Source organism: Sylvia atricapilla, chromosome 15 (genome assembly GCF_009819655.1).
Source record: "Sylvia atricapilla isolate bSylAtr1 chromosome 15, bSylAtr1.pri, whole genome shotgun sequence".
Classification (NCBI taxonomy): Eukaryota; Metazoa; Chordata; class Aves; order Passeriformes; family Sylviidae; genus Sylvia; species Sylvia atricapilla.
The window spans coordinates 15,742,075-15,766,865 of NC_089154.1; the positions used below are offsets into that span (position 1 = coordinate 15,742,075).

The 24,791-nt window shown below is 37.9% G+C and overlaps 1 protein-coding gene across 3 annotated transcripts in view; it reads right to left on the reverse strand.

Moving 5' to 3' along the window:
• Window positions 1–476: 476 nt before the first annotated feature.
• The window catches only part of PDPK1 (3-phosphoinositide dependent protein kinase 1), a 29,078-nt gene continuing 4,763 nt past the window's right edge, over window positions 477–24,791 (reverse strand). For all 3 annotated transcript variants that reach the window (XM_066330349.1, XM_066330346.1, XM_066330347.1), the window contains exons 2-14: window positions 19,948–20,217; window positions 17,440–17,482; window positions 17,114–17,251; window positions 15,780–15,924; window positions 13,396–13,493; window positions 12,542–12,617; window positions 10,983–11,051; window positions 10,389–10,485; window positions 8,905–9,078; window positions 8,284–8,501; window positions 7,414–7,471; window positions 6,345–6,497; window positions 477–5,742 (exon numbers count right to left, since the gene is read on the reverse strand). In XM_066330349.1, the coding sequence (XP_066186446.1) occupies window positions 5,635–5,742; window positions 6,345–6,497; window positions 7,414–7,471; window positions 8,284–8,501; window positions 8,905–9,078; window positions 10,389–10,485; window positions 10,983–11,051; window positions 12,542–12,617; window positions 13,396–13,493; window positions 15,780–15,924; window positions 17,114–17,251; window positions 17,440–17,482; window positions 19,948–20,202 (1,632 nt within the window). In that variant the 5' untranslated portion in view covers window positions 20,203–20,217 and the 3' untranslated portion in view covers window positions 477–5,634. The remainder of the gene's footprint in view (window positions 5,743–6,344; window positions 6,498–7,413; window positions 7,472–8,283; window positions 8,502–8,904; window positions 9,079–10,388; window positions 10,486–10,982; window positions 11,052–12,541; window positions 12,618–13,395; window positions 13,494–15,779; window positions 15,925–17,113; window positions 17,252–17,439; window positions 17,483–19,947; window positions 20,218–24,791) is intronic.

Sequence of the window (24,791 nt, forward strand, 5' to 3'; positions counted from 1 at the left end):
CGGGACCCTCACACGGCCGGCGGCCCCTCACGGCGGCTGGCTGCCCTCACGGCCGGCGGGACCCCTCACGGCCGGCGGCCCTCTCACGGCCGGCTGTCCCCCTCACGGCCGGCGGGACCCCTCACGGCCGGCGGCCCTCTCACGGCCGGCTGTCCCCCTCACGGCCGGCGGGACCCTCACACGGCCGGCGGCCCCTCACGGCGGCTGGCTGCCCTCACGGCCGGCGGCCCCCTCACGGCCGGCTGTCCCCCTCACACGGCCGGCGGCACCCCTCACACGGCCGGCGGCACCCCTCACACGGCCGGCGGCCCCTCACGGCGGCTGGCGGCCCTCACGGCCGGCGGGACCCCTCACGGCCCGGCGGCCCCCCTCACGGCGGGCGGGACCTTCTCACGGCCGGCGGGACCCTCACACGGCCGCGGGCCCGCCCCGTGTACCCCGTGCCCCCGGCGGAAGGAAGAGGCGGAGGCCGCGCAGAACCCTACATGCCTTTATTACAGACTACCAAGCATAAGTGAAATCCGTCATCCAGTCACTAACTACACATCTACAGCACAGAGATCTGTCGAGAGGAGAATAAACAGTCATTAAATTATGAGATATGATTAAATCATCGACCAATAGAAAATTTATATAATAAAGCCAGAAAAAAAGGTGTAAAATATAGTTTACAATAATTATTCACATTCAAGGCTGTACATCAATACATACAACACCATGGCCCCGAACATGAATTCAATCCAAATAATTCATATATTAGAATTTAAATAACACAGACTGAACTAGAGGCCAACAAGAGCCAGCAAATAACCTTATAAGAATAAAAATACAAAAGTGTGTATCTTTTATCATTGCATTATTTGCTTCTGTTTTCACGAGTTCTTGGAGGAGGGGAGATTGTTTTGTGGTTTGCTGAAGGGGGTCAGGGGTTTTGTTTGTTTGGGGTGGGTTTTTTATTTTTTTTCTTTGTCTGTACATCACAGTTACAGCTACAAACCAGGTAGAGCATACTACACGCGTAACTTACTGCCACCAACCTGAAAAGAGCATACAACTATCAAAACTGATGATGGGTCCTGGTTCCTATGTTTTCTCTTTTGCCAGATATAGTAATTGTCAGTTCTGCACCCTTTCGAACATTCAGCACACGGCCATGGGACACTGGCAGATGGCAATCACCCACATTCGTGGCCCAGCGGACAGACAGGTGACTCCTGCCCAGGGACGGAGTGGAGGAATGGCATGAAGCTGACTCACAGGAGGTTTGTGCTAGTGTCGGGGAAAGGTTTTTCACCCAGGGGGTGGCTGAACACTGGGACAGGCTCCCCAGGAAGCTCCCCAGGAAGCAGTCACACTACCAAGCCTGCCTGAGTCCAAGGTGGTATCTGGCACATGGTGGGGTCTGGGGAGTCCTGTGCAAGGCCACAGTTGGACTTGATGACCTTGATGGGTATATTCACTTTATTCTAAAACCAGGCTATTGGGTGCTTAAGTACCTCTCCAATTGTTTGTTGCATAACAGTAATTTCTTCCATGAAAGAGGAAACATTCTGAAATTATCAGTCATAAATGAAAACATGCCATTTTGGGTCACAGAACTACTTGTCTATAAGCTCACTTGATCAACTGATGGACAATCTGCATCATGAGGCTTTGCAGGAGCACTTCCATTTGATTCATAAAGTATTTCCATGAAGTATTATAGGCATCCAGCAAAATTTCAGATATAAATATCACACCTATTTGTGCAATTTACTAGTAGAAAGAATGATCAAAATCCATACAGAGGCCACATCTTTAGGCACCTATTAATACACATATTCTCTCCTCAGCAAGGTGTTGAAATTAAATGTTTTTTCCATAGGCCAACTGAAGTAATTGTCTTGACTTTACTAAATAATTCAAAAGAAAATTTACATGTGGGAAATTCTCATAATTCTTCAAAGTTCCCAGCACAAAATATAATTGTATCAAGCACATTAAATTAAGCATCTTGAACTTTGAAAGCTGATTAGAATCATCACATCTTTGTTTCAATCCACAATTCTTTTCAGACATATATAGCAGATACTTTACAATTAAATGATGTCAGAAGGAGAAAAGTAGAGCACAGTATACTAATGGTTTGATCTCTTCAGCACCTAAGTGCTTAGAAATTGGAATTGTAATAGGCAGTATCAGTTTGCTAACAATGCCTCAACATCACATCTGAAGTAACTCTTTCTTAACACAAAACCTTTACAAAATTGGACTTTAGGGCAAAGGGTAACAAACTAATTTCTTAGTTTATTAAACCAGTCTTCAACTTCTTGTGACTGGGCAATAGTACTTCAGCCTTTCTTAAGCTACACACCACAGAAAAAGATGGAATAGGTACCTTTCTGAAGTTCAAATACCAAGCAAAGCAAAATTACATTACTGACCACATTCTTCACAAATGACTGGCAATTTTTAAATTGCAAGAGATGGAATGAATCAACAGATCAGGTTTTCAGTAGGTCTGCAGTAAGGAGCAATCTTAAGAAAAGTCTTCAAGTACCTAATTTTTTTTTTCTGCTTTGAAAACCTTAAAAGCAGAAAAATCACCTGGCTATGTGCAGCTCTGAAGAACTTTCCTTGCACATTTCATTCCATAAATTCCCATGAACCACAGGAGTGATCTTCAGGACTAAGAGATGAATCTACCCCACATCAGGTATAACCATTTAAAATGGGTACCTGCCCTTCAAAATATGCAGCACCTGTGAACACATTTAATTGGACAAACTGGTGAAACATACTTGAATCCACAACTGCTTTGTGATGCCTCACTCGATGCTCGTGCCAGCTTTCAAACCCACAAATCCTACATATAGTCCAAGAAATAGAAATACCTCTCCCAGGAAAGGTCTAGCTTCTTCCCAAAAAAGCAGTAGCTAAGCGAGACTGGATTGGGAATTCTGAAGTTCTAAGTGCAGTGATGCCTGTAAGAGATGCTCACAGTTTTCCAATAACAGCTTCCTCAATTAAAAACAAAGGACATCTAGAATGCAGACATCAACCTTCCAGATACCTTGGCACCTTACTGCTACCAACATCTGGCTGGCTGAAAGCTTTTGGTAGGCAGGATGAAAGCCTACTGAGAGATTTTCAAGGTGTGAAAAAACCATAATTAATTAGCTGTGGTAAAATGACTAAAAATCTAAATATTAGAGAAAACATGTTTAAGCACACCTAGATTTTCACCTAGTTAACGTGCCAATAGAGGTAATTTTGCCAGACCTTTTATGTGAGACCAAGTTTTGTCACACTGAACAGCAGTGGCACTGTGAATCTCCATCACTGCTCAACGATCCTGTATGAAGTTGGGAATGTCTGTCTGGATCTCTACACCAGAGACTAAACCCAAAAGTGGTAGGGTTGCTCCCAGCACACACAACACACGGCCAGAATTTGACAGCTGGAGAACAAATGGATAGCAACAACTTCTCATCTTGGTTAGAATGGCACATTTAGACACAGATCAAAGGTGCACTGTGCTATTCAAATTTGAGTGACAAGGAGTGTACTTTGTATGTGATGAAATTTCTCAGGATGCAGAGGAACACTTTTCTGTCTTCCTCAGCCATTTACAGGATCCCTTCTCTCCCTTAACACCAGATACACTAAGCCAGGGATTTGCTTCTCTCAGTTTTTTGTACATGGAGGGATACAAGACTACAGGAGTGCAGTAGCTCCAAAAGAAAAGGCAACTGCACTGTCTCTTTTAAAGACTGGAAAAGCTGAACTGCCATCAAGTTCAACTACATAACACAGTTTTTAAGAGGTCAATAATACATCTCCTTTGCCCTGTACAAGAAAATATTTGACGGTCATGTATTTTCTGCAAAATCTGATAAGCCATCCTATCTAAAATACTGTTTCTAGAAAACAGTAGCCTATGAGGTTTTCCAACATTGTACAGAAACCTTTCTTTGGTGGAAGGAAAAGCACATTGTACTATGACAACTCAAAATGCAATGGTACGTGTAGTGAGTGAATAAATAGGTGTGATGTTTATACTGCTTTTACAACAAGGAAGGAATGTCTTTGTCCAGACCTAGGTCATTCCCCTCTGCAAGGTTTAGGAACACAGGCATGTTGAAAATACCAGTGTGGAAGTTTTTTTTAGCACACAGGAAGTTGTGTCTTTGTAACACGACAAGAAATGTTTGACCACAAAAAATAGCCATAATTTGAAGAGACTAAAGGAGATAGATATGAAAAATATTTTTGTTCTACAGATATGCTTTAAGTACCATATATTTTCCCCTTTGTATCAATATTTGCCTTTGATTTTCTCACCAGATTACTTTATTATCTATATTTCAATTCCTTACATTTTTTCCAGAGGTCCTGAATGTTTGGCCAAGGACCAAAAATAGAACTGACATCTCATTACACAATGAGACAAAAAGTCAAGTAATCAATTGTACAAAGTTTTCACACTTCCTTCTCTACCCAAGTAAATAGGCTGGCCCCACTAAAATGCACAACACATGCACACCCTGGAAAGAAAGCTTCTAGCCCTCATCTGCTGAAAAGGTGAAAAACTATTTACTATTTCAATAGTAGCCTTTTCTCTCCCATACTAACTAGTTTCTCTTTTAGTTAGCATTAGTTAAAAGCATGCTGGTAAGTTTATTGTCCCTTGATTAAACACACATATGACTTATATTAAAATTTAAACTTAATGTTTAAAATGCTTCAGAAGCCAACATTTCAATTTTAGAAATTTCAGTGCTATGTTCAGCATCTTACTCTCTCAAAAGCTTTATCATTGGAGCCTGTCTGCCAGAGAAATACATCTGATTCATTCACATAATTACTAAAGTACCACACAAATCCTGCAACCAGAACTATGTTAGGAATTACACAAGGGTGCAATTGATTCGGCTACAAATGCCATATACCAATAAGCTGGGGGACTGTGAGGAAAGGAAGGAAAAACAAAGAGGTGGTACTTAGGAGAGGCATATAAAAGCTCCCTGATGAAACACAGTTTAATGATAATCTGAGAGTCACAGAAAAGTCCAGCCCCATAAAATGCAAGGCTGGGACATGATTCGGCGTGTGTGCGTGTGGATTGGTTTGAATTCATCTTAAGTGAAGCTGGTAATGCAAGATCTATCCACTAGTCTGCAGCAGAAATGGAACTGAAGTGCACAAAAGCAAGATCTTCACTGCAATGATATGCATGTGGAAGCCTCAACAGAAGCACAAAGAGCGAGCAAAGCAACCCTGAATTCCATTAGATTTTTGCTTTTCTTCCTTTTTTGTCCTTCTCAAAATAAAAACAACAAAAACAAAAATAAGAAACAAACCAAACAAAAAAAAAAACCCCACACAAACAAAACAAAAAACCAAGGGACAAAAAAAAAAAAAAAACAAAACAAAAAAAAAAAAACCACAAAAAAACCCCACCAAAAACAAAAAACAAAAATCAAAACCAAAAACAAAAACCCAAAACCAAAACAAAAAAAACCCCCAAGGAACATTTCAGACGTATGCTTTCCCTTGAGATGGCAATAGGTGGGTTGAAAAGATTCCTCTGATCGGCTGCACACGGAGTTCTAGCAGCAAGTAGGGAAACTGGGAAATTTTGGATGAGCTTTACTATTTTGCAGCATTCTGGTGGTATCTGTGCCGCCAAACTTCATGTATCTTTTTGCACCATTTATGAGCATTCCCACTTGGGTCCATCAGGTAATATGTCCTGTTTGGCTATAAGTGAACAACATTTGAATGATTACTCCAAACACAGTTTAACCAAAAAGCAGTAGTAATTCTGCACCAATAAGATAATTATTTGGAATTAGTTCATTAACTTTCTGAAAGTACAATTCAGTTACAGCTATATAACATTATTTATTACTGATTAACCATAGGCCTGGCACCTGAATATTTTTAAGCAGTGAACTGATAATAAATTATACACTTTTCATGATTCACTACATACAAAGAGGGCTAAATTTTAGAAGTCTTTAAGAATGTCCTTCAAAGCCCAAAATCCACTTATGGTTTGTTTAAACACTTATAATAAAAATACAGTTGCATTTTTGTGATAAACGTGTATGTCAGAATGAGGCTTTTTTTCGATTTTTGGTTTTTTATTATTATTTGATTCTGGTTGAGGGGTGTGGATTTTGTGCCTTTTCTGTTGGTTGACTTTTTTCAGGTTTTTGTTCAGTTTCATTTTAAGTTAGGACTATGAAATTTTCTATCTAAGCAATTATATTTTCTCCAGAAAAATATTTTTGATAACTTACAGAAAATGCCTAAGGACCTTAGAGCAATTTACAAAGAAATTCAGAAAAGTAACTTACCGTGTGAACAAAAAATGTCTTAAAATTCTTGGCTTCTGGACGCAACTCTAAAGACCATGGAATTTCTCCTTTGAGGACTTTGTTGACAGGATCCACATAATACAGGTGGGGCCCTTCTGTAAGCAGCAGCTGGCGCCGACGGGCAAACAAGCCCTAACAAGAAAAGTAGAAGCAGCAATGCAAAAACCAACCAAACAAACAAAAACAAAACACATGAGAGAATTAAAAATGTAAATTTACACATCTCCGAATGGAATAACAGGCACAGGATAAAACCAGCTCATGCTAGGATGTATATTTGGGTTTGGGCTTTAATTTTACTTTACCTATTTGACCTCACTCCTTTTTTATGGTGTTGCAGTGCGTTTCTACTACATGGCTAAACACAAGCACTATTTTAGGAAAGTATCTTCAAGCTCTAGCAAAACATAGAACACCTAGCAGTACAGAGTGAAGCAGAATCTGTTTCTCAAAGCAATCAATAGCCATGATTTTGTAGAAAAGACTACAAAGAAGCAGGCAGTAACTCAGACAAAAGAGAACCTTCTTTCCTCTAAAGCTGATGCAGACTATCCTTGCTCATCTGCAGACTGCTGAAGTTAACACTTAAAGCTGCTCTAATGCCACCTCTGTCTCTTTCAGGATAAAGGCACAAAGTCAGATATAGGGGAAAAAACACAGCTGAGAACAAGATGGGCTTGTATTTAATTTTTTGGTGTTTTTGGTTCAAACCACGTTCAGACATGCATCAAGAAAGAGCATTTATTTGAATATATCCTATTGGAAGGAGGAGGATGAGCAAAGACTCATTTGCTACAATCTCCAAATGAAAGCATCAACAGCAGATTTACTTAGGCTTTTCCAAAAAATCAAGAGCACATCACTAAATCAAAGAAAAAAAAACAATCTAGTCACAAGAAAACACTGAATCTTTAAAAATAACTAGTTTATAGGTGACAAATTGTTTAAACAAACAGGGAAGTTTAAAATAGGCTGCTTATCTATGCTGCAACTATGCAAAAATTTAACAGCTCAATCTTGCTACAGAAAATTAAGAAAAACCCCTTACCTTTCTTTTGTCCACTGGACCCATTTTTAGGATTAAGTTATTCTCTACAAACTGATGCCTTAGAAAAAGAAAAATAACTATTACTCCAGAAGTAATTCTTTCACAGAAACAGCTTTAATGATCAAGCAGTTTTTCATGTCACTCCCTAGCACAGTTTTCCATGAGAGTCCTGAACAAATTTAGTTCATGAGTTTTGGACTCTCTTAGCCCAAACCAGAGTTTTTTCTAAAATTTGACAGGGGGTAAAAAAAAAAAAAAAAACAACGCAACAAAACCAAACAAAAAAACCCCAAACAACAAAAAAAACAACATCCCCCTCAAAAAAATTTAACAAAACCAAACAAAACAGCAACAAAAAATAAAGAAAACCCCAAATCAACCAACCAACCAACCAAAAAAAAAACAAAAACCCTAATCCCCCCCCCACCAAGAAACAGCAACAAAAATTCACATGAGCGACTTCTCTAAAGAGTGAAAAGAAATGCTGTTACATAGTCTGGAGGTATTTTGGTTAGAGATCCACAGAATATTATCATGCAGAAAATTCCAACAACTTATGGCATCTGTAAAAAAGGAAGAACCTTTTCTAGCTCTGGGAGTGTAGAGCAAAGACTCCACAGCACAGGATAATGTCACTCTGCCTATCTTACAAACACACTCCACATCATCTTCTACACCTTGTACATTTTACAAATATAATATTAGGGGTTTGCTGCTATTGCTTTAAAAATAGAAGCCAAGAAAAATCTAGTTGCTAATTGTTTACTTAAAAATACGAAGATTGACAAATATTAATTTGAATCAAAATCACTTATTTTTCAGGATTCTTTATTGCTGTGCAAGTTATTTAGCTCCATTCAAAGATCCTACCAAGGATTTCCACCAGCCTGTTTTGCCAGAAGTAACCTCTTTTCATCTTCAGAAAACTGTAAATCCAGCTCAAAGGAATTGTTGTCCAGATCATGAATATACTGTTCAATATTTCCTCCTGATGTCTGTGGTGTACTTGTCTCTGCAGCAGACAGTGAATGGGAAGAGGCAGAACTAGAAACTTGCATGCAACCGAACTGACTCAGGAGATTGTCATACTAAAGGAGGAAACAAAACGAAGCAATTAAATGTCTTTTAATAAAAGCTTATTTTGCACTAAACTGTGGCTTTTAATTTAAGCATGCTTTAGTTTATTTTGCTTTTGGGCAAAACCCTAGCCTCCTCTCTCTGGATCAGCAGGCATTTATGCAAAAAAGTATGACTGATCAAAAGGAAGCCAGCCTTGATTTTTAAAAATACTCACTTTATCAGATCAAATGCTGATCTAGCACAAATTTAACCAGCAACTTTTATTAGATTCTTAATAATTAAAATATCCGTTAAAATATAACTAATCAGCAGTTTCATTAAAATATATTATTTATCTTAATATTCAATAATTATGCTATAATGGAAGTCTGAGGCAGCACCAGAGCCCAATACAGTAGTAGACAAGCATACATTTCCATAACAGTCCTCATCATCCTCTGACATGGCAGGTAAATAGGCTGTAAGTTTAGGGGGTGTCTGAAGATGGAGGTTCTCCCACACAATGGACTCGAAGAAGGGGTGAGCCTTAAGAGGTCCATATCCTCCCATTTCTTCACAACCCAATCGGTTGGTGGCATCTAGAACCTAAGCAAATTAAAATGAGGTGAAGCTGCATAAAATAATGACAAAGGGCAAGCATTATTCACATCTGCAAAGCACCATGTGGAAATGTAAAACCAGTTTGTTCCCCTGCCCTAAGCATACATATCTATAATGAAGAGGTTGTTTATAATTAGAGATGTTATTTGTCAGAATGTCTTGTCAACAACATTTTCTGTTACATCAGCTCGCAGATGTAAGGACAGGAGCACTTCTTTAGGTCCACACAATTTTTTGGCTTTGCTTCTTTGTAAAGACTGAAACAACCATACAGAGAAGGCTTGGTGATGCACACCTCATTTAAGTTTAGTCCACCCTCACATTCTAGTGATCCAAGAAGCTGTGGAAACTATAGTTGGTGTCAAACATCAACCTCTCAGGCACCTTAAAATCACACAATTCTCAGGACACAACCAGGTTAATACAACCTGGACTGCACCACTCAGGAGACACTGGCTTGGCCACAGAACTGGTCTTAGACACAGGAACACACTGATAGGTCTTTCAGGTTCATTTATCATCATCCACAAAGGTGTTTCCTCCTCATCACCTGCTAATATGATAGACTATTGAACTTAAAGCTTGTAACACCTAAAATGTTCTCTGCAGATCCCCTTGACTGTCATGACTATAATCTCACTGATGCAACAGTGAGATTTTCTTCTGCCTTTTCTTCCTACTTGTCAAACCTTCACAAGCACAGCAATTCTTAGGCTGAGACTATTGAGACATGTTAAGTGCAAGGTAACTGCATGCTAAAATGCAAGGCAACTGGATTTATATTGTAATGAATATTGCAATTATAATTCAAATTTTATCTGCCTGTGATGTACAGAATGCTGTTTTTGACTAAATGATCCCTTATACAACTCAAAAACAATCTGAGAACTATGTAAGCCTAAGTATTTGAATCTTAATTTCTGTTTGTAATGCACAGTATCTAGAATTGTTTGCCTCCATTTCATAGAAAGACACTCCTTGTCCATATTTTAAAATTCAGATTTAAAAAAACCAAAGTGCTGTTTAATAAGAGATGTTGATTTTCAAGACAGTCCCTTACACAGTCAATAATGTCCACAGAAGTTCATATTATAAGATTTGCAAGAGTGCATAGAAACTTTCAGAAAAGAGAACTACAGAAGCTGAATGTTTCCAATGTCATCAAACCATTTAATGACAAAGCAGTTTCAGTGATACCTTTTCTTTCAAGAAGTTAGGCACTTAGGTACTTGGTCAGTTATAAAACTGACCAAGACAAGCATACCACATTCAAGAAGAAAAGCATAAATATTTACCAATAGCTTTTCCACAAGATCTTTTGCCTTGGGAAAAAATTTTTCTGGGAAGTCATATTCCAACTTTATTATCTTCTGGAATATAAGATATTCATTTCTGCAGAAGAGAAAAATATTAACTCTTGTTATTAGTTCCCCATGGTTCTTTCACCTTAACCTGAATAACCCAGACAAACATTAAACAAGAAATCTAAAAGTTAAGTTACATTCTCATAAATCTTCCCAGGGTGAAGCAATACTAAGATCCTGTAAGCACCAATTACTCGAGCAGTAACAGGAAAAGCTCCAATGACTCAACAGAATGTTGAGGATATGCCTTATCAACCTCCTGACATACGGTTACATAGCTACCATCATGGCACAAATTACATGTGAAATTCTGAGATAGCTTAAGGAATCTCTCTCTCAGGAACTCTAGTTACAGCTGTCTGAGCAACCTCATGACACCAAAAAGGACAAATTAAAGCAGGCATGACATTAATACCAGCTCTGCATCATGGAAGTACTTCACAAGGGACCTTCAGTAAGGTAAAAACCCAATCTGAGACAATGTATTCATGATGCACATGTAAATAATTAGCTCAAATCTCTTACCCAGCTCTAAATGGAGGCAATCCAGCTACGAGTTGATATATTATGCATCCCAGAGCCCAGAGGTCAGAGCTTCAAAACAAAAAGGAAAAAAACATAGCATCTCTCTGTAAAAGTAATCTTTAAAATGTAATTTAAAAAGAAAAATTCTTAACCTTCTGCTACTTAGAACATAGCAAGGACCCAGTAGGCAAACCTTTGTATAATTTCCACACTATTTTCACTTCAGCCCTTGGCAGAAGAGTAGGTTAGCAACACAACTTTCAAGAAACAAACTTTAGAGTAACAGTCCCACAAAAACCGACTCCGAGCACAAGTGGAAGACTGCTGAATTCTCAGTCAAAATAAAGGGTAAGTAATGACTCTGAAAGGAATACTGAATATCCACGTGATGATTCAAAGATGCATCTAACTTAATTCAATATATGCCCCTTCAGGGTTAAATACTTCCCTCTAAATATTTGGCTTTAAAAAAAGAGATAATATATTACAATACAGTTTTTTACCTTTTTCGCTTAAAGCTTTTCTTAAGACACAAAGAGAGAGACAGGCTATAATGGTATATGTGGGAAAGCTACATTTTAGTGTGGTGGGTAAAGGAAAGTTAAGTTTTAGTGTGTTGGCCTGACGAACACTTTTAACTTATTCTACCTCGAGGTAAGCTATCCAAAGATTTGATTAAAGCTTCAAAATCCTCATGGAAGATTAAAATACTAACAAAGACTTCCAACTACTCAAATGATGAGTTTTCTGTACAGGTGAAGCATTATGCAACTTCTAAAAGGAGATGATATTCTAATTAAGTCTTTCCATTAGCCCAAAGAGTTAAAAGCTCTTCACTCAAATAAAATGTGGTAAGTCTAATGGTATCTCTATCACTTCAAGAAATGCTGGCACAAATTACTACACCATTCATAGAAATGATCCATTTTACCTGTGATTTGTCAGCAACTAGCTTACTCTTCCATCATTGCAATAAAATAGACAAACATTCAGTAGGTTACCATCAACAAGTGATTTTAATGAGTTAAGAAACTTCTTAAGGGCACCACTCATACCAGGCAGAGAGATGATTATTTTTAAAATGTTGCAAATCCTAAATACAGTTTAGGAAACATAGCTTTAAATTGTTCCAAATACAAGTCAAAGAAAGCTGCAGCCTTCTCCTTAACTGAACAGCACGTGACATTCTGTTGTTACTGCAGCAGGAAATACCATATTTGAGCAATCTTACATAAAATGGAATTAAATTATATTACTTGGAAAACAGAAGAAAGTTTTTCTGATCTATTCATGGGTAAGAAATCCAACTTCACCTTACACACCTCCTTTTCCAACACCACCTAATTCTGTTAGTAGAACTCTAAAAGTAGATTAACTGAGGAAACCAGCCCTCAGACAAGTAGCAATACTTGATAAGAAAAAAAATTTCAAGCCCTCTTGAAAGACTCAAGCATCTTGTTTCATTAAAACACTAAGCTTGCTTGCTTGATTTATCAACTCTTCCCCATTTGACAGTTTCCTGACAGAGTCAGTCAGGTTCTGGAATATGGACCCCTCACCTTTTACAGGCAGATTTCTCTGTCAGCAGTTCTGGAGAAACATACTGTGCTGTCCCTACAAATGAGTTTGCCCGTGCTGTTAAGGAAGTAGAAAGAAATAAGCAGATAGACACTTATACATAAGCCAATATTCCCCTTCTGCCCCTGTCCCCATCCAGTTAAAAAAACAAAACAAACACAAAAAAATACCCCAACCACAAACCCAAAAGGTAATCCACTGCAAGTTACATAATGCTGCAAAGAAGCCATGAGAATTTAACTTCTCTACCTATTCACAAAACCTGCCTGGACAAAACAAATCAATCTCAGTGATACTTAATTGGTCCAAGAAGCTAGGCATTTAGGTACTTAATCATAAAATCTACCAACCCAAGTTTGCTACAGTCAAGAAAAAAAGTCAATTGAATTCAGTTCAGCCTAGTGCTTTTTTCAGGCATTGTTTGCAGCATCTATTCACAGGCTATTAGTAACAACTGCAGACATACTAATTCTATAACCTTCACATTTGTGCAATTCTGACAGCCACTGGAGTTAAACATGTAAGCAGAGTTAAAACTGACTGTATCACATGAGCCATGGTACCTATTTGTTTGTATTCTTGTCTTGCAAATGAAAACTAAGTAATCTGTAGTAGTTCAACTTCCCAGTATATCTGGTAATCTTGCTGGTATTCCACTACACCAAATATTACCTCCTCTGACATAATCTAAGTAGTGAGAGTCAAAACCGTTCAAGATCTTCTAGTGATTTAGGTGAGTAATAATATTTGAAGGTCACAATCTGGTAAATACATGTACATTTTCAAAGGATCACTTGCTGTAATTATCAGTGTCACATAATGAATAATAGCAAACCTTGTCTGCTATCTGCAGATAACACTTTTGCTGTTCCAAAGTCTGTTATTTGAATGTGCATATCTTCATTTAATAAGATGTTCTCTGGCTTAAGGTCTCTGGAAAAGACAGATTTTTATATTCAAACAGTATACAAAATGAAGTTGAAGAACTGTCTACTGACTTAGGTACATAATGCTATAATAAGTGATGTAGGCATTCTATAAACATTGTCACAACACCTTCTATAACTTGTAGCCAATCTGCAGACAAACATTTTGGTCAATCCATTCATTAACTGTTTTTGTAAAATATCAAGCAAATAATCATCTCAAAACTAAGCTACTGGGCATGTCATGTGTTCAAAAATTTTAAAAAAATGAGACAAAGAAAAAACCCAAACAAATCCCAACAAAACCCTCACCTCACAAAAACCACAGAAAACTCCAAGCCCCTTCACTCCAAAGCCTTAATTTAAATAACATCTGACAGATATGGCATTAAGATTTTCTACATCTGTTTCCTCAGTGTAAAATTCCAGTTAGTCAAACACTGGCAAACCCAGCCCCAGCCAAATGTCCTGACCAGGTAAGAACCATAGATCATCTCCATGCAATAATCTGCATCTCAAATGCCTGCCCTTTGCACAGACACCCCCTCTTATTGTGAATAAAACCAGGCTTCACAGCACCACAAACACAACAGATAGCAGTAGAGAGATGTCAAAAGGTGCATTAGAAATCAGCTGCACTGATATGATATGCCTTTGCAACAGGTTTCCTCAGCTGATCCAAAAAACCCTCCATACTTCCCTCCTGAGCAGAATCTTTGAATGCCCATAAAGAAATCTAGGAGCATGGAAGTTGTTTTGTTTGACTGGTAAGCAAAAAGCAGTAAAAACTGAACGCCGTTTCCATCAATCACCATGCAGTGTTATTTTCTTCAGATTAAAGCCCCCTACTGCAGGAAAGTATGAGCTGTACAGTTTAAAGTCTGGAAACTAGCACAGAGAGCAACAAGTCATAAAAATCCTGTTGATTTTCCTGTCCTAAGAGAGAAGTAGAAAGTGCATGAATGGAATGGACCCTTTTAACAGTTCTGCTCAGGGCTTTTCAAGATACTTATGTATGTAGATATGTTGTACTCTGTACACACTTACATACTGATTATATAATATATTGTATCCCTACAGTAACACTGGAATATGAATCTACAGCTACATACAAGAATAGATACATAGATTTAATAAATAAATTTTCCAGGGTAGCTTGACATCTTAAAGTGGTTCTATCTCATGTCCTATTTCTTCAGGCAGCAAAAAATCCCAAGAGTTTTCAGGCACTGCTAGAGCTGTGTCCTCATAAACATCATCCTAAGCTCTCTAATTGCACAATTCCACTGTTTTCTTTTAAGCTTCTCATAGGGTCCTTCATATAAAAACAAGTATAAAGCAACTCTTTTCCAGTATAAGCTTAGTAACACTGGAAATCATGCTGCAGTCATTTCATAAGCATTCTCTCAGCCTAAACATATGAACTGTAAAATCAAAGTGGAGCTGGGAGTTCTCGAACTTCTCCCCACCCCTGTAAAATTCTTATGCTTTCAGTACCCTCCACATTCATCCCCCTTAGATTCTAATTCAAATTATTTCACAAAAACTTGTATTTAAAAGAAAAACCTGTCTTTGTAATAACTATAGAAAGAAATAATGCTATCAGAATTATAATCAGTCAGCTTTTTGCCAAATAGCATCTAGTGTCCCACAAAAACTGCTTGGTAACCTAGACATGTTAGATTTCTAACCAAACAGAAGTTCTGCAGCTCATATATCTAGCAGTTAAAGCTTTATTTAATAAACATGAATGACAAAAAAGATTATCCAAACAATATGTTACATCAAGAACAACTTCTAAAGTACTACTCAAACCTTTGCTAATTTCACTACTTACCAAATTATTGTGCAGCTGCAGCTTTGTGGAAATTGTTCACTCAGTGAAAACTGATATAGATTAATTTTACCTGATCATATCTTACACATTAAGCCCCACACAAAAAGAATTCTATTACTTTTGCTACATAACAGCACAGAAAAATAAGTAGTTAAACAAAAAGTCAAGTTTCTGGTATTCAGCCCAACCCCTGAAGCTTGAAAGACAAGCTTTTGGTAACATTAATTCAAGGCCAGAAGGTTTTCTTACTTTTTCCTGCTCCAACAGTTGGTCTAACAGCGACTGGCTCTCCTCCTCAAGTTTGCTATGTTTAGCTACTGACACTGAACAAATGCAATTTGTGCTCTTTAGCTTTCCACAAAATCCACCTTTGCTTTTAACTTCACAAAGAACATCTTTAGAAAAAAACCCACCTCTTACATGATCAACTGCATGTCTGTCTCAATTTTGTATTACCTGTGAATTATTCCTTTGCCATGCAAATACTCCAGAGCTGATACAATCTCAGCAGTGTAAAACCTAGTACAGGTCTCATCAAATGAGCCAATTTTGCGTATATACTTTAGCAGCTCTCCGTTTTTGGCATAGCTAAGTCCAAAATCTGAATGCAACTTAGTTAAGGTTGATCTCTAAGCCACTCTAAAACAAAAATCCCCACATCTTATTCCAAAGACAAGAATATTACTAAAAATACATGAACAACAGGGAAGAAGTTGGTTAATTTGAAATTTTACAAGTAGCAATCCCAAATAATTTCTTGAATATATTAACAACCTAGGACACGAGTCCAAATTTCTTGGCATAGCAAAAACTACATAAAGGGTTAACTGTAGTTTTCCCAGAGACTGACCTAATTAATTTAAATGACACACATAATTGCCCTCAAAGGGAGTTATTTACAGTAATAACTGATAGAAGTTAAAAATTGTCCCATCACCTGGAAAGTACCAGAGCAAGTGCTGGCACTACAGAAGAGGCTCTGTGAGCTCACACTGGATGATATATGGGGCACTATCAGCAGTGCCTCTGGGAAAACCAGAAAACTACTTACTACTGACCCTAGACTGATCTATGTCTTTAGGCTTGGCACAGCCAATTCCAAGCAGGGGCTTTAAGAGGAAATTCACATAATTAACATGGTCTTTGCAAGATTAAAAAAAAAACACAAAACAAAACAGATGCGAAGCAATGAGCGCCCAGGATGTAACTACACTTTGCAATTACTGCTAGAGAGAGCTGAGGAAACAGTAGCACAGTAGCCCAAACAGAGGAATCAGATTATTCTATAAGCACCTTCATCTTTACATTAAAAAAAAAAAAAAAAGCTCTAACTGTAGAAATTAAACTAGCAGGAAATAGAGCTGGCTACCCCTACTTTAAACGCAGAAATTACTACATTCTACTACAGATAGATAGATACACACACACATACATCAGGAATAAAACACTTCTAAAACACTTCTCATGCATCTCCTTGATGTAGAATTTTTAAATTATTTTAAACTTGGATTGTTACAAGTCACCCTTCACCATTTACCACATGGACAATTTGTTTAATTGCTCCCCTGTCCCACAAGACACCTACTCTTCTCTTTGGGGGACCCACTCATTCGATCTGCTAAATTTCTGTTAAAAGCATGACTACAAAAACTGCATCACATACATCAGGATACTTTAAACATCTCAAGTAATTTCTATCTTTTCTGTTAGACCATTTTTCAAGGAACCAAACCTGGGCATTGTTACTCTTAACAGAAGTGTTACAGCAAGTTTTAATATGCAAAGGATACACAGCTTTTCGTCGTCCTGGAAGGTGAAGTAGAGTTTGACAAAGAAAGGGTGATCCAGGCGGGACATCACATCTCTCTCCCGTGTCACATATGGTACCTTGTTTTCTTTTATGATATGGCGCTTCTCTAGAATTTTAACTTAATGAGAAAAGAGAGAGTAAAAATGCAACAGGTACAAGTAAATGAAGCCCATCTTGTTTCGGAGTTTTTTGTTACATATAATTAACATGAAACCATTAATTCTGTTCCTTCAACAGGTGTTTTGTAACTGGACTACATAGATACTAGATTTTCAAAAAGTTAACGTTAAAGAAGTCAATACTTACTGGCATATTCTCTAGAACTTGCCAATTCTCGAGCCAAGACAACCTGTTGCCAGAGGAAAGGAAATATATTGTAACTGGTTAATAAAAACATACATAACACTGAACTTCCAGTAGGTATTTGGAACGCAGTAAAACATTCAATGTGTTCATATTATTCTGGCTTCAGCAAGACTTGGGCAGAAACTCAGCTCAGCAGACCAATGTTTGCTTTGCCAAAAGACTTACACGTGTAAGAGGGTGAATACCAAATTATTTTTTTCCAGAAGAAATCTGAAGATTGTAATGTAAATCAAATGAAACTGCGGAATTTTCTTAAAGGGGGAAACGAAAAGCAACAAGTACAGTGAGGAATACTCATAAAAATAATTGTCACAATACTTTTGTTAACACTGATGGCAAAGATTGAAAGAGAAATTTTATCTGAGCAAGCAAAAGTAAGAAGTGAGACAGAACTTTCAACTACTTTCAATTTGTTAAGAAAAAGATTTAAATAAAAGAAACAGAAGATTTCCAATCAGTAGAAGCGAGGGATGAAATTTCAGGCAAGCAGGTTTACATTTTTAAAGAGAAAAGCTTTGTAGGAACACAAGGCTTTTCAAGAAAGAACTTAATAAAAGGCAATTTCAGAGACAATCTGAAAAGTCCTCTTGGCATGAATGCAAGCAATAACCTTGTAACAATAGACAAATACAGTTCTCTCTTTTTCTTGTTAGTTTATATCCATTTCAACACCTTGCTAAAATCTCAAATTTAGGCTATTTTTCTTTTTTTAATCACTGCACCCAGCTTGCTTCTAATCCCTTGCAAGATCAGTTATAACAGAGTACTCCAAAATATTACTACACACATCTGATGCTAAATGTCAGGTATTTAGGAATCTAAACGAGGCATTTTCTCAGATGAAAGTGCATGCAGTTACACTCCTTAGTACTAGAAAATTGACCTCAGTTCAGTAGTAATAAGCACCTTTATTTTTCTTTTAAATTTCATACCCAAAAAACACATTGAAGTTTACAGTAGTTGATCAATGAAAATTTCTATTACAAATGTTAGAAACAAGAAGGCTGTTAACATCTGCATCTCTGCAGAAGGAATTGTTGAGATCATTCTGTGTACACACGTAACACTAGATAAGATGTGCAGTCAAATGAGAATGTTACTAAATTTTCTAAATTTTGTAGGTTTCATCAACCATATCTACCATGAAAGCTTCTGAAGGCAGGTCTGTTTAAAAGGCAGTTATTAAATACAAGTCCACACACACAGAGACCAGACTCAGATGGCAGAAGGGATCAGCGGACACAGATGAAAATATTTCTTGGCAAATTAAGCTAAAGACTGACTCTCCTCCAGTCTTGCACTGTATCCACTTTCTTTTACCATTGTATTTCACACGAAATATCCACATAGAGTGCTATTAAACAGCTGTGCTCTAACCACACTGAGCACTTACCTGATGGCAGGAGTACTTTGGTACCCTCAACAACAAAAAGGGACATGCCCCACAGACCAAAAGCTCTGAAGCTGATACACCAGAGGGTTGTGCTGCTGTGCAGGGAGACAGGCAGCAGAGTGCTGTACCTGGAGTCTGGGCTGAGCCCTATGAATTGCTCTACCTACATGGAACATGGCCTTAACTTTCAGAAATGAAAAGTGTACTGCTGCAGCAAAGTGCCCTGGAATACCCAAACCTGGTATATACAACAACTCTCTTGGATTCTCTAGGGAAACCTGCAAGTTCTGCAAACTGTGTTTGAGCACAAATTACTCCATTCACAAGTACTAGAGGCCTGCATCCTAAATGCTACAGTGCCCTGTACTGGAACCCCAACATTTAGACACCTACAACCAAAAACTGTGTACAACACATACATGAGAAGGATACAGAAATATTATTATCGTACAACTGGGAAACTACCAAACCATCAAACAAAACTATTACTGCTTCATGGATTCATTCAGGTAACATTTAAGTAATTAATTTTTGTGCAATGCTGTGAATGTGAGAAACAAACCATTTAAGGCTACTGAACACAAGCATATTGACTGTGACTCACTAAGAGTCCTCCAGGACCATGGGCTGAGAAAGAATATTGGAGAAGTATCAGTGCTCTTTCTTTCCAAAGCATCTGGCAGTGCCTCCTGCCACAGGCAGGACATCCTGCCATGGACAGGACAGGCTCCTAGACCACTTTCAAGTCTTTATATCAAACTTTTTACATAACCTGTTATAGCTATCACACTTACATTAGAAGGCAATGTTGACTGAACATCCAAACATCAAGTCATTAGGATACAACAGGACTTATGATCAATTTAAAAGCAGATTAAAAAAAATCACCACCCATATTTAGGGTGACACTTAATTTTAACAGTTAAGCTCAAATCCTCTATCTCCTGTTCATATACTCTTCAAACTGTTTTGTCCACATTTCCATCTCATCAGTCTTATACAACAAATCTGCAAGTTTATCTAAGATATTTGTCACTTATTAAAAATAAAGTTACCGTTGAAAAAGATCCTTCACCCAGGATTTTCCCAAATTTGAAGTCATCAGGTCGTTTCTTTCGAGGCTGTGCAGGCTGCTGTCCCGTGTGCTGCTGCAAGGAGCTGGAATTTGATCTTGATTCAGGTGCTGTGCCCTCCATGGTAGATCCCTGTCTGCTGCCACAAGTGGAAATGACAGATGGAGTGCTGGAATCTGCTTGGCTCCTCACCATTGAAGGGGATGAACAGGAGCATAACACCACACTTGATTGCATTGGAACAGCATCATACTAAAAAGAGAAATTTAATTATTATTCCCGTACCTGACATAATTGTCATGCACAACTGCACTTTATTTCCATACAAGGATCATAAAATTTCTTCTTTGAAAGGGTTAGCATTAAAAATCTCTTTAGGAGGGAATATAACTATTTATTTTAGAAATGGCAGCTTCATTTTGATAAATAACTCTATTTAGGTCATACTGTCATATAGCCATAGGTGAAACATCTGAACACCTCAATTCAAGAACGCTTTTTTCAAACTCAAAGAAATGCTCCTAACATCAAGTTATCAAATTTCATGGTATCTTCTCCTATGAATAACATGACTTAAATTTCTAGTCATACAATGAACACCTGTATTTACCAGAAACATCAGTCAGAGAGCCAAGTTACAATGAACTCTAAATGAATACATGAAAACTTTAATGGAGACAAAGGAGACTTTCTTGATTTTTTACTTGGAGTTTCACTTTAGTACACATTCAGTATTTCTCTTTAGTACACACTGGGGAAGGACAAGAAAAAAAGAGATAACATAAAAAAAGCAGATCAGCTGGGGGGTTTAATAATCAGCAACACCTAAAACGTTTTCTGAAGAATGCTTTGGTTCATGGCCTTTTAAAACGAGATTGTACTACTTAAACTGTACATATGGCCGCAGAAAGACAACCCAATGGCAAAACAAAAAGAACAGATATAGCCAGAAACCAGCAAATACAAGAGGACACACTCCTAAAAATGATCAATGGAATATACAAAGCAAATTGTCATTTGGTACCCTTCTATCAACCTTCCCTAAGACCAGGGAACCTTGCCAAGCTGCTTTCCACCCCTTTTGGTAACACACCTCAATTCGTCTGTCAGGGACTGCTTCTGGTGTTTTACTTGAAACTGGCCAGAAAGTACAAACAAATAGGAGAGCTCCGCTAAACTACAGCTGACAAAAAATCTGTATGCAAAGAGAGGAAATATTTAAGAAAGTTACACCATGGTTGAACAGTTTTTTAAAATCTCAACTAAAGTGATGCCAGTATAAAAACCATCCCAATAAATGAAATACAGTAAATAAAACACACATACACACAGACTAAATATCGGGATCTAAATGATGAACTGGCTCCAGTCACAAATGAGCAAATGAGGTTTTACAGGTAAATAAAGCAGTAGCATTGCAGGAGGGTCTAATTGGATTCCACAGCTAGCGGGATCACCTTGAAAAAGCAAACAAGCAAGAAAAAAATCCACCACAAAAGCATCAGTGAGCACTGTGAGAAAGGGGGAAAAGATGCTGGCTGCAATGTGTTTCTTTTCACAGCAGCTGAAACTAAGTCACAATGAATATCAAGTATAGAAAACTCCTGAGGGAAGAGACAGGAGGAAAGGACTTCGTAGGAAGAAAAGGTTATTTTCGGCCAGGGTATAACATCAATTAGTCCCCTGACTTTCTCAAAGGAAAGTCAAGATTAGGAATAAGGAGGACAGAGGAACATGCAAGAAATTTAACAGGATCAGTTACCTAACAAATGACAGAACTATGCAACTAGGTCTGTTATGCTGTAACTCAAGGTTTATAGAAAAAGATAATTCCTACATTTGCCCACCCAGATTCCGTATACTCCTCTTTACTATTTTGTCCTGTATTATTTACCTTCTCAGTTTTATTTTGAAAGGCTCCAAAAACCACGTCTGCAGAAACTGTATATGTCTGTACTTACAGATTGTCACATATGCCAGAGATAGACTATGGGGCAGCTTATCTGATCTAACCCTGTACCATCACTCTTGTAAAAATCAGACTTAGGATCCTTCTTCTGCCAGATGCAGTCATTTTTTTTAGTGAGATACAAAGTCAGTAACAGAAATTTTAAATGTTCTAAACTGCATCTCCAATTCTCATTAGCGTGAGGATGTTCTCCCAGCAATTATCAACATTTCTCAGCTGGCAAGCACAGATCCTCACACAGTAACAACAGACTTACCTACTGCATGTCATGTATCACCATGGACCACACTAGTAATTCTATCTCTTTAAAAAATAGTGTCTAATACTACTTTCCCAAACCCTTAAGCATTCTCCTTTTCATTTACTTTCATATAGAAGTAGTTTCATTCTTAGTGCAACATACTTGAGTTTGGAAACCTTTCAAGGAAGAAAATAACAAATCTGCTGAATGTATGTGGCATTATAGATCAACATTCATTTCAAAATCTTTATCAAGCAGTTTTCACTAAATGACTAGAAACAGGACTCCTTTTATTTGAAACACATGGAATAAGTACTAATACTGTTCTTTTCACCAGTTGTCTGCAAACAGTGGAAATAAACTTTACGTAAACCGGAATCAATGCAAAAACCCCACTAGATAGCATCACATTTTTCCTTTCCTCCCAGCCACCTAAAAGGACTCACACCTTTTCCCTCTGTAATTCAGCATTTTGAAAACTGCACTATCACTACAACTGCTAATGCATTTATATGCATCAAACACACACCACACTTCTCTAAAGCAACTACAACCACAACAACAACAAGTGCATCTCCACTGGCTTTTTCCCACCACAAAATCTGCTTTTTCCCACCACTACTTTGCTAAGACCGTTCTATCAACACTGACAGCAGCAAAAAATACTTTTAGAGACAAAGTTCTACAACTTCCAGTATCCTTTACTTCCGTACTAACTGACAGGATGTTGAACACTGAAGATAACTGAGAGTATCTTTGCTTTTGCTGAAATTCTACTGGAAGGACAATTACGAAGAACATGTCTATGAACAGATTCTGTATGAACAGATCAGTAGGGTTGGATTTTCCTGACCTCTCAGCTGTCTGAGAACACTGAGGCTGACTATTACAGAATCTCAAGCTGCATTAAGACGTAGGGCAGACATGATCACAAAACCTCTTCCATCTAACTACTTATAAGGCTAATTTTTTGGAAGCAGACCTTGGTAAGAGAAAGTATTTTTTTACACAAAGCAACATGACCTTTAAACCTCAACGGATACATTTGTTTTGATTATAAACAATGCTAATGAGACTATAAGCTAGAAGATTGGCACAACCCAAGATTTTAAGTTAAGTTTAAGTTAGACAGGTTTGGCCTGAGCTCCTTTGACCTTGTTACGTAAGCACAAAGTTCTGAAACTGAAATTTATTTTGTACTGCTTACAATTTAAACATTGACAATCTAGACCTTTAAAGTGAACAAATTAAAAACTAAACAGTTATATTTAACATGTTCTTTTCATGGCACACTGTTTCAGAGGGTTAACAAAGATGCACCAATTTCATGTGACACACATGTCACATCTGAAAAAGAGCATCTGAGGGGATAAAGAGATAATTAACAGATATTACAGCTTTTCCAGCGGCCTCCTCCCACCTCAGATGTCACAATGAAAAGGTTCCCTATGCTCCCCAATACCTAGTCCTGACTGTGTCCAGTTTAAAGGTTACCCTGTAACACACCCTGGGAGTTCCAGCCTATTCCAAAAGAAAAAAGCAACTGGTCAGGTCAGACACTTGGCTGGGCCTGAACACATGTCCTCAAACTACACCTCAGAGTACCTAAAATGAGAATGCAGGCAAAAGCAGCTTAGTTCAGGTACAAGAAACTGAATATACAAATCCCCTGACTCAGAGTAACAAAATCCAACAAAAGGCCTCACATTTCAGGGCAGAGAGCACAGCACAGTTTGCATCAATAAATACCATTCCCAGAGAGGAGCTGTTTGCAGGAAGTGTCATGATTATTGTGTGATCTCTATCTCCTTTCATAAATTCTGTCAGTTGCTGCACCAGAATGAAGCACCCTGAATGAAGACAACCCAGAGCAATAACAGATAATGTGCTTTCATAAGCTGCAGTAAACATCAATTCTCAGACCTTATATGTGCTCATGTCTGTTGATGCTCTGGATGTCTGTCTGAAAATGGATTGTCAGACTTTCTGCTAAGTGACCAGCAGCATCCTCTTTCTATTAACCAATTGCACATGTATCTATAGAGAGAAACAATGTACTGATTAATCAAACTCCACAGCACACCAGTTTCTCTTTATATACACTTTGAATATGCTTAGAAGCTTGTCAGATAATACCAAAAATTTATCAATACATCAAAACAACTATGCCCACCTTCATGCCCAGTGCCATTCCAAAACTCTCTAATGCTCAAAGGGAAGTACTCATTGAAGCACTGCACGAAATCATTTCCCCCCAAAAAATCTATTAACAAAATATCTTGACAGAAATAATAATCATTTAAAAGACAACAAAAGAGCTTTAAAAATCATGTCTTGGTAATATATTTCAGGATTAAAAACTGTGCAAATTAATGCAAGGAGAAAGCTTGAAAGCTTCAAGCTTTCCCTGACTCAAACATCTTATTTCACCTAAATGGCCTGGTACCTCTACAGTAGTGGGAAACAGAAGTTTTGTTTGTCTACTGACATTTCTTGCTTTGTGCAAGAAATCCATAGCAGTTCATCTACAAGTGAGTAATGAGGATACCAGCAAAAATACAGCCAAGAGGCCCAATGCTTTGGAAGTGCAAAGAACACCTCTACATTCTTAGATTG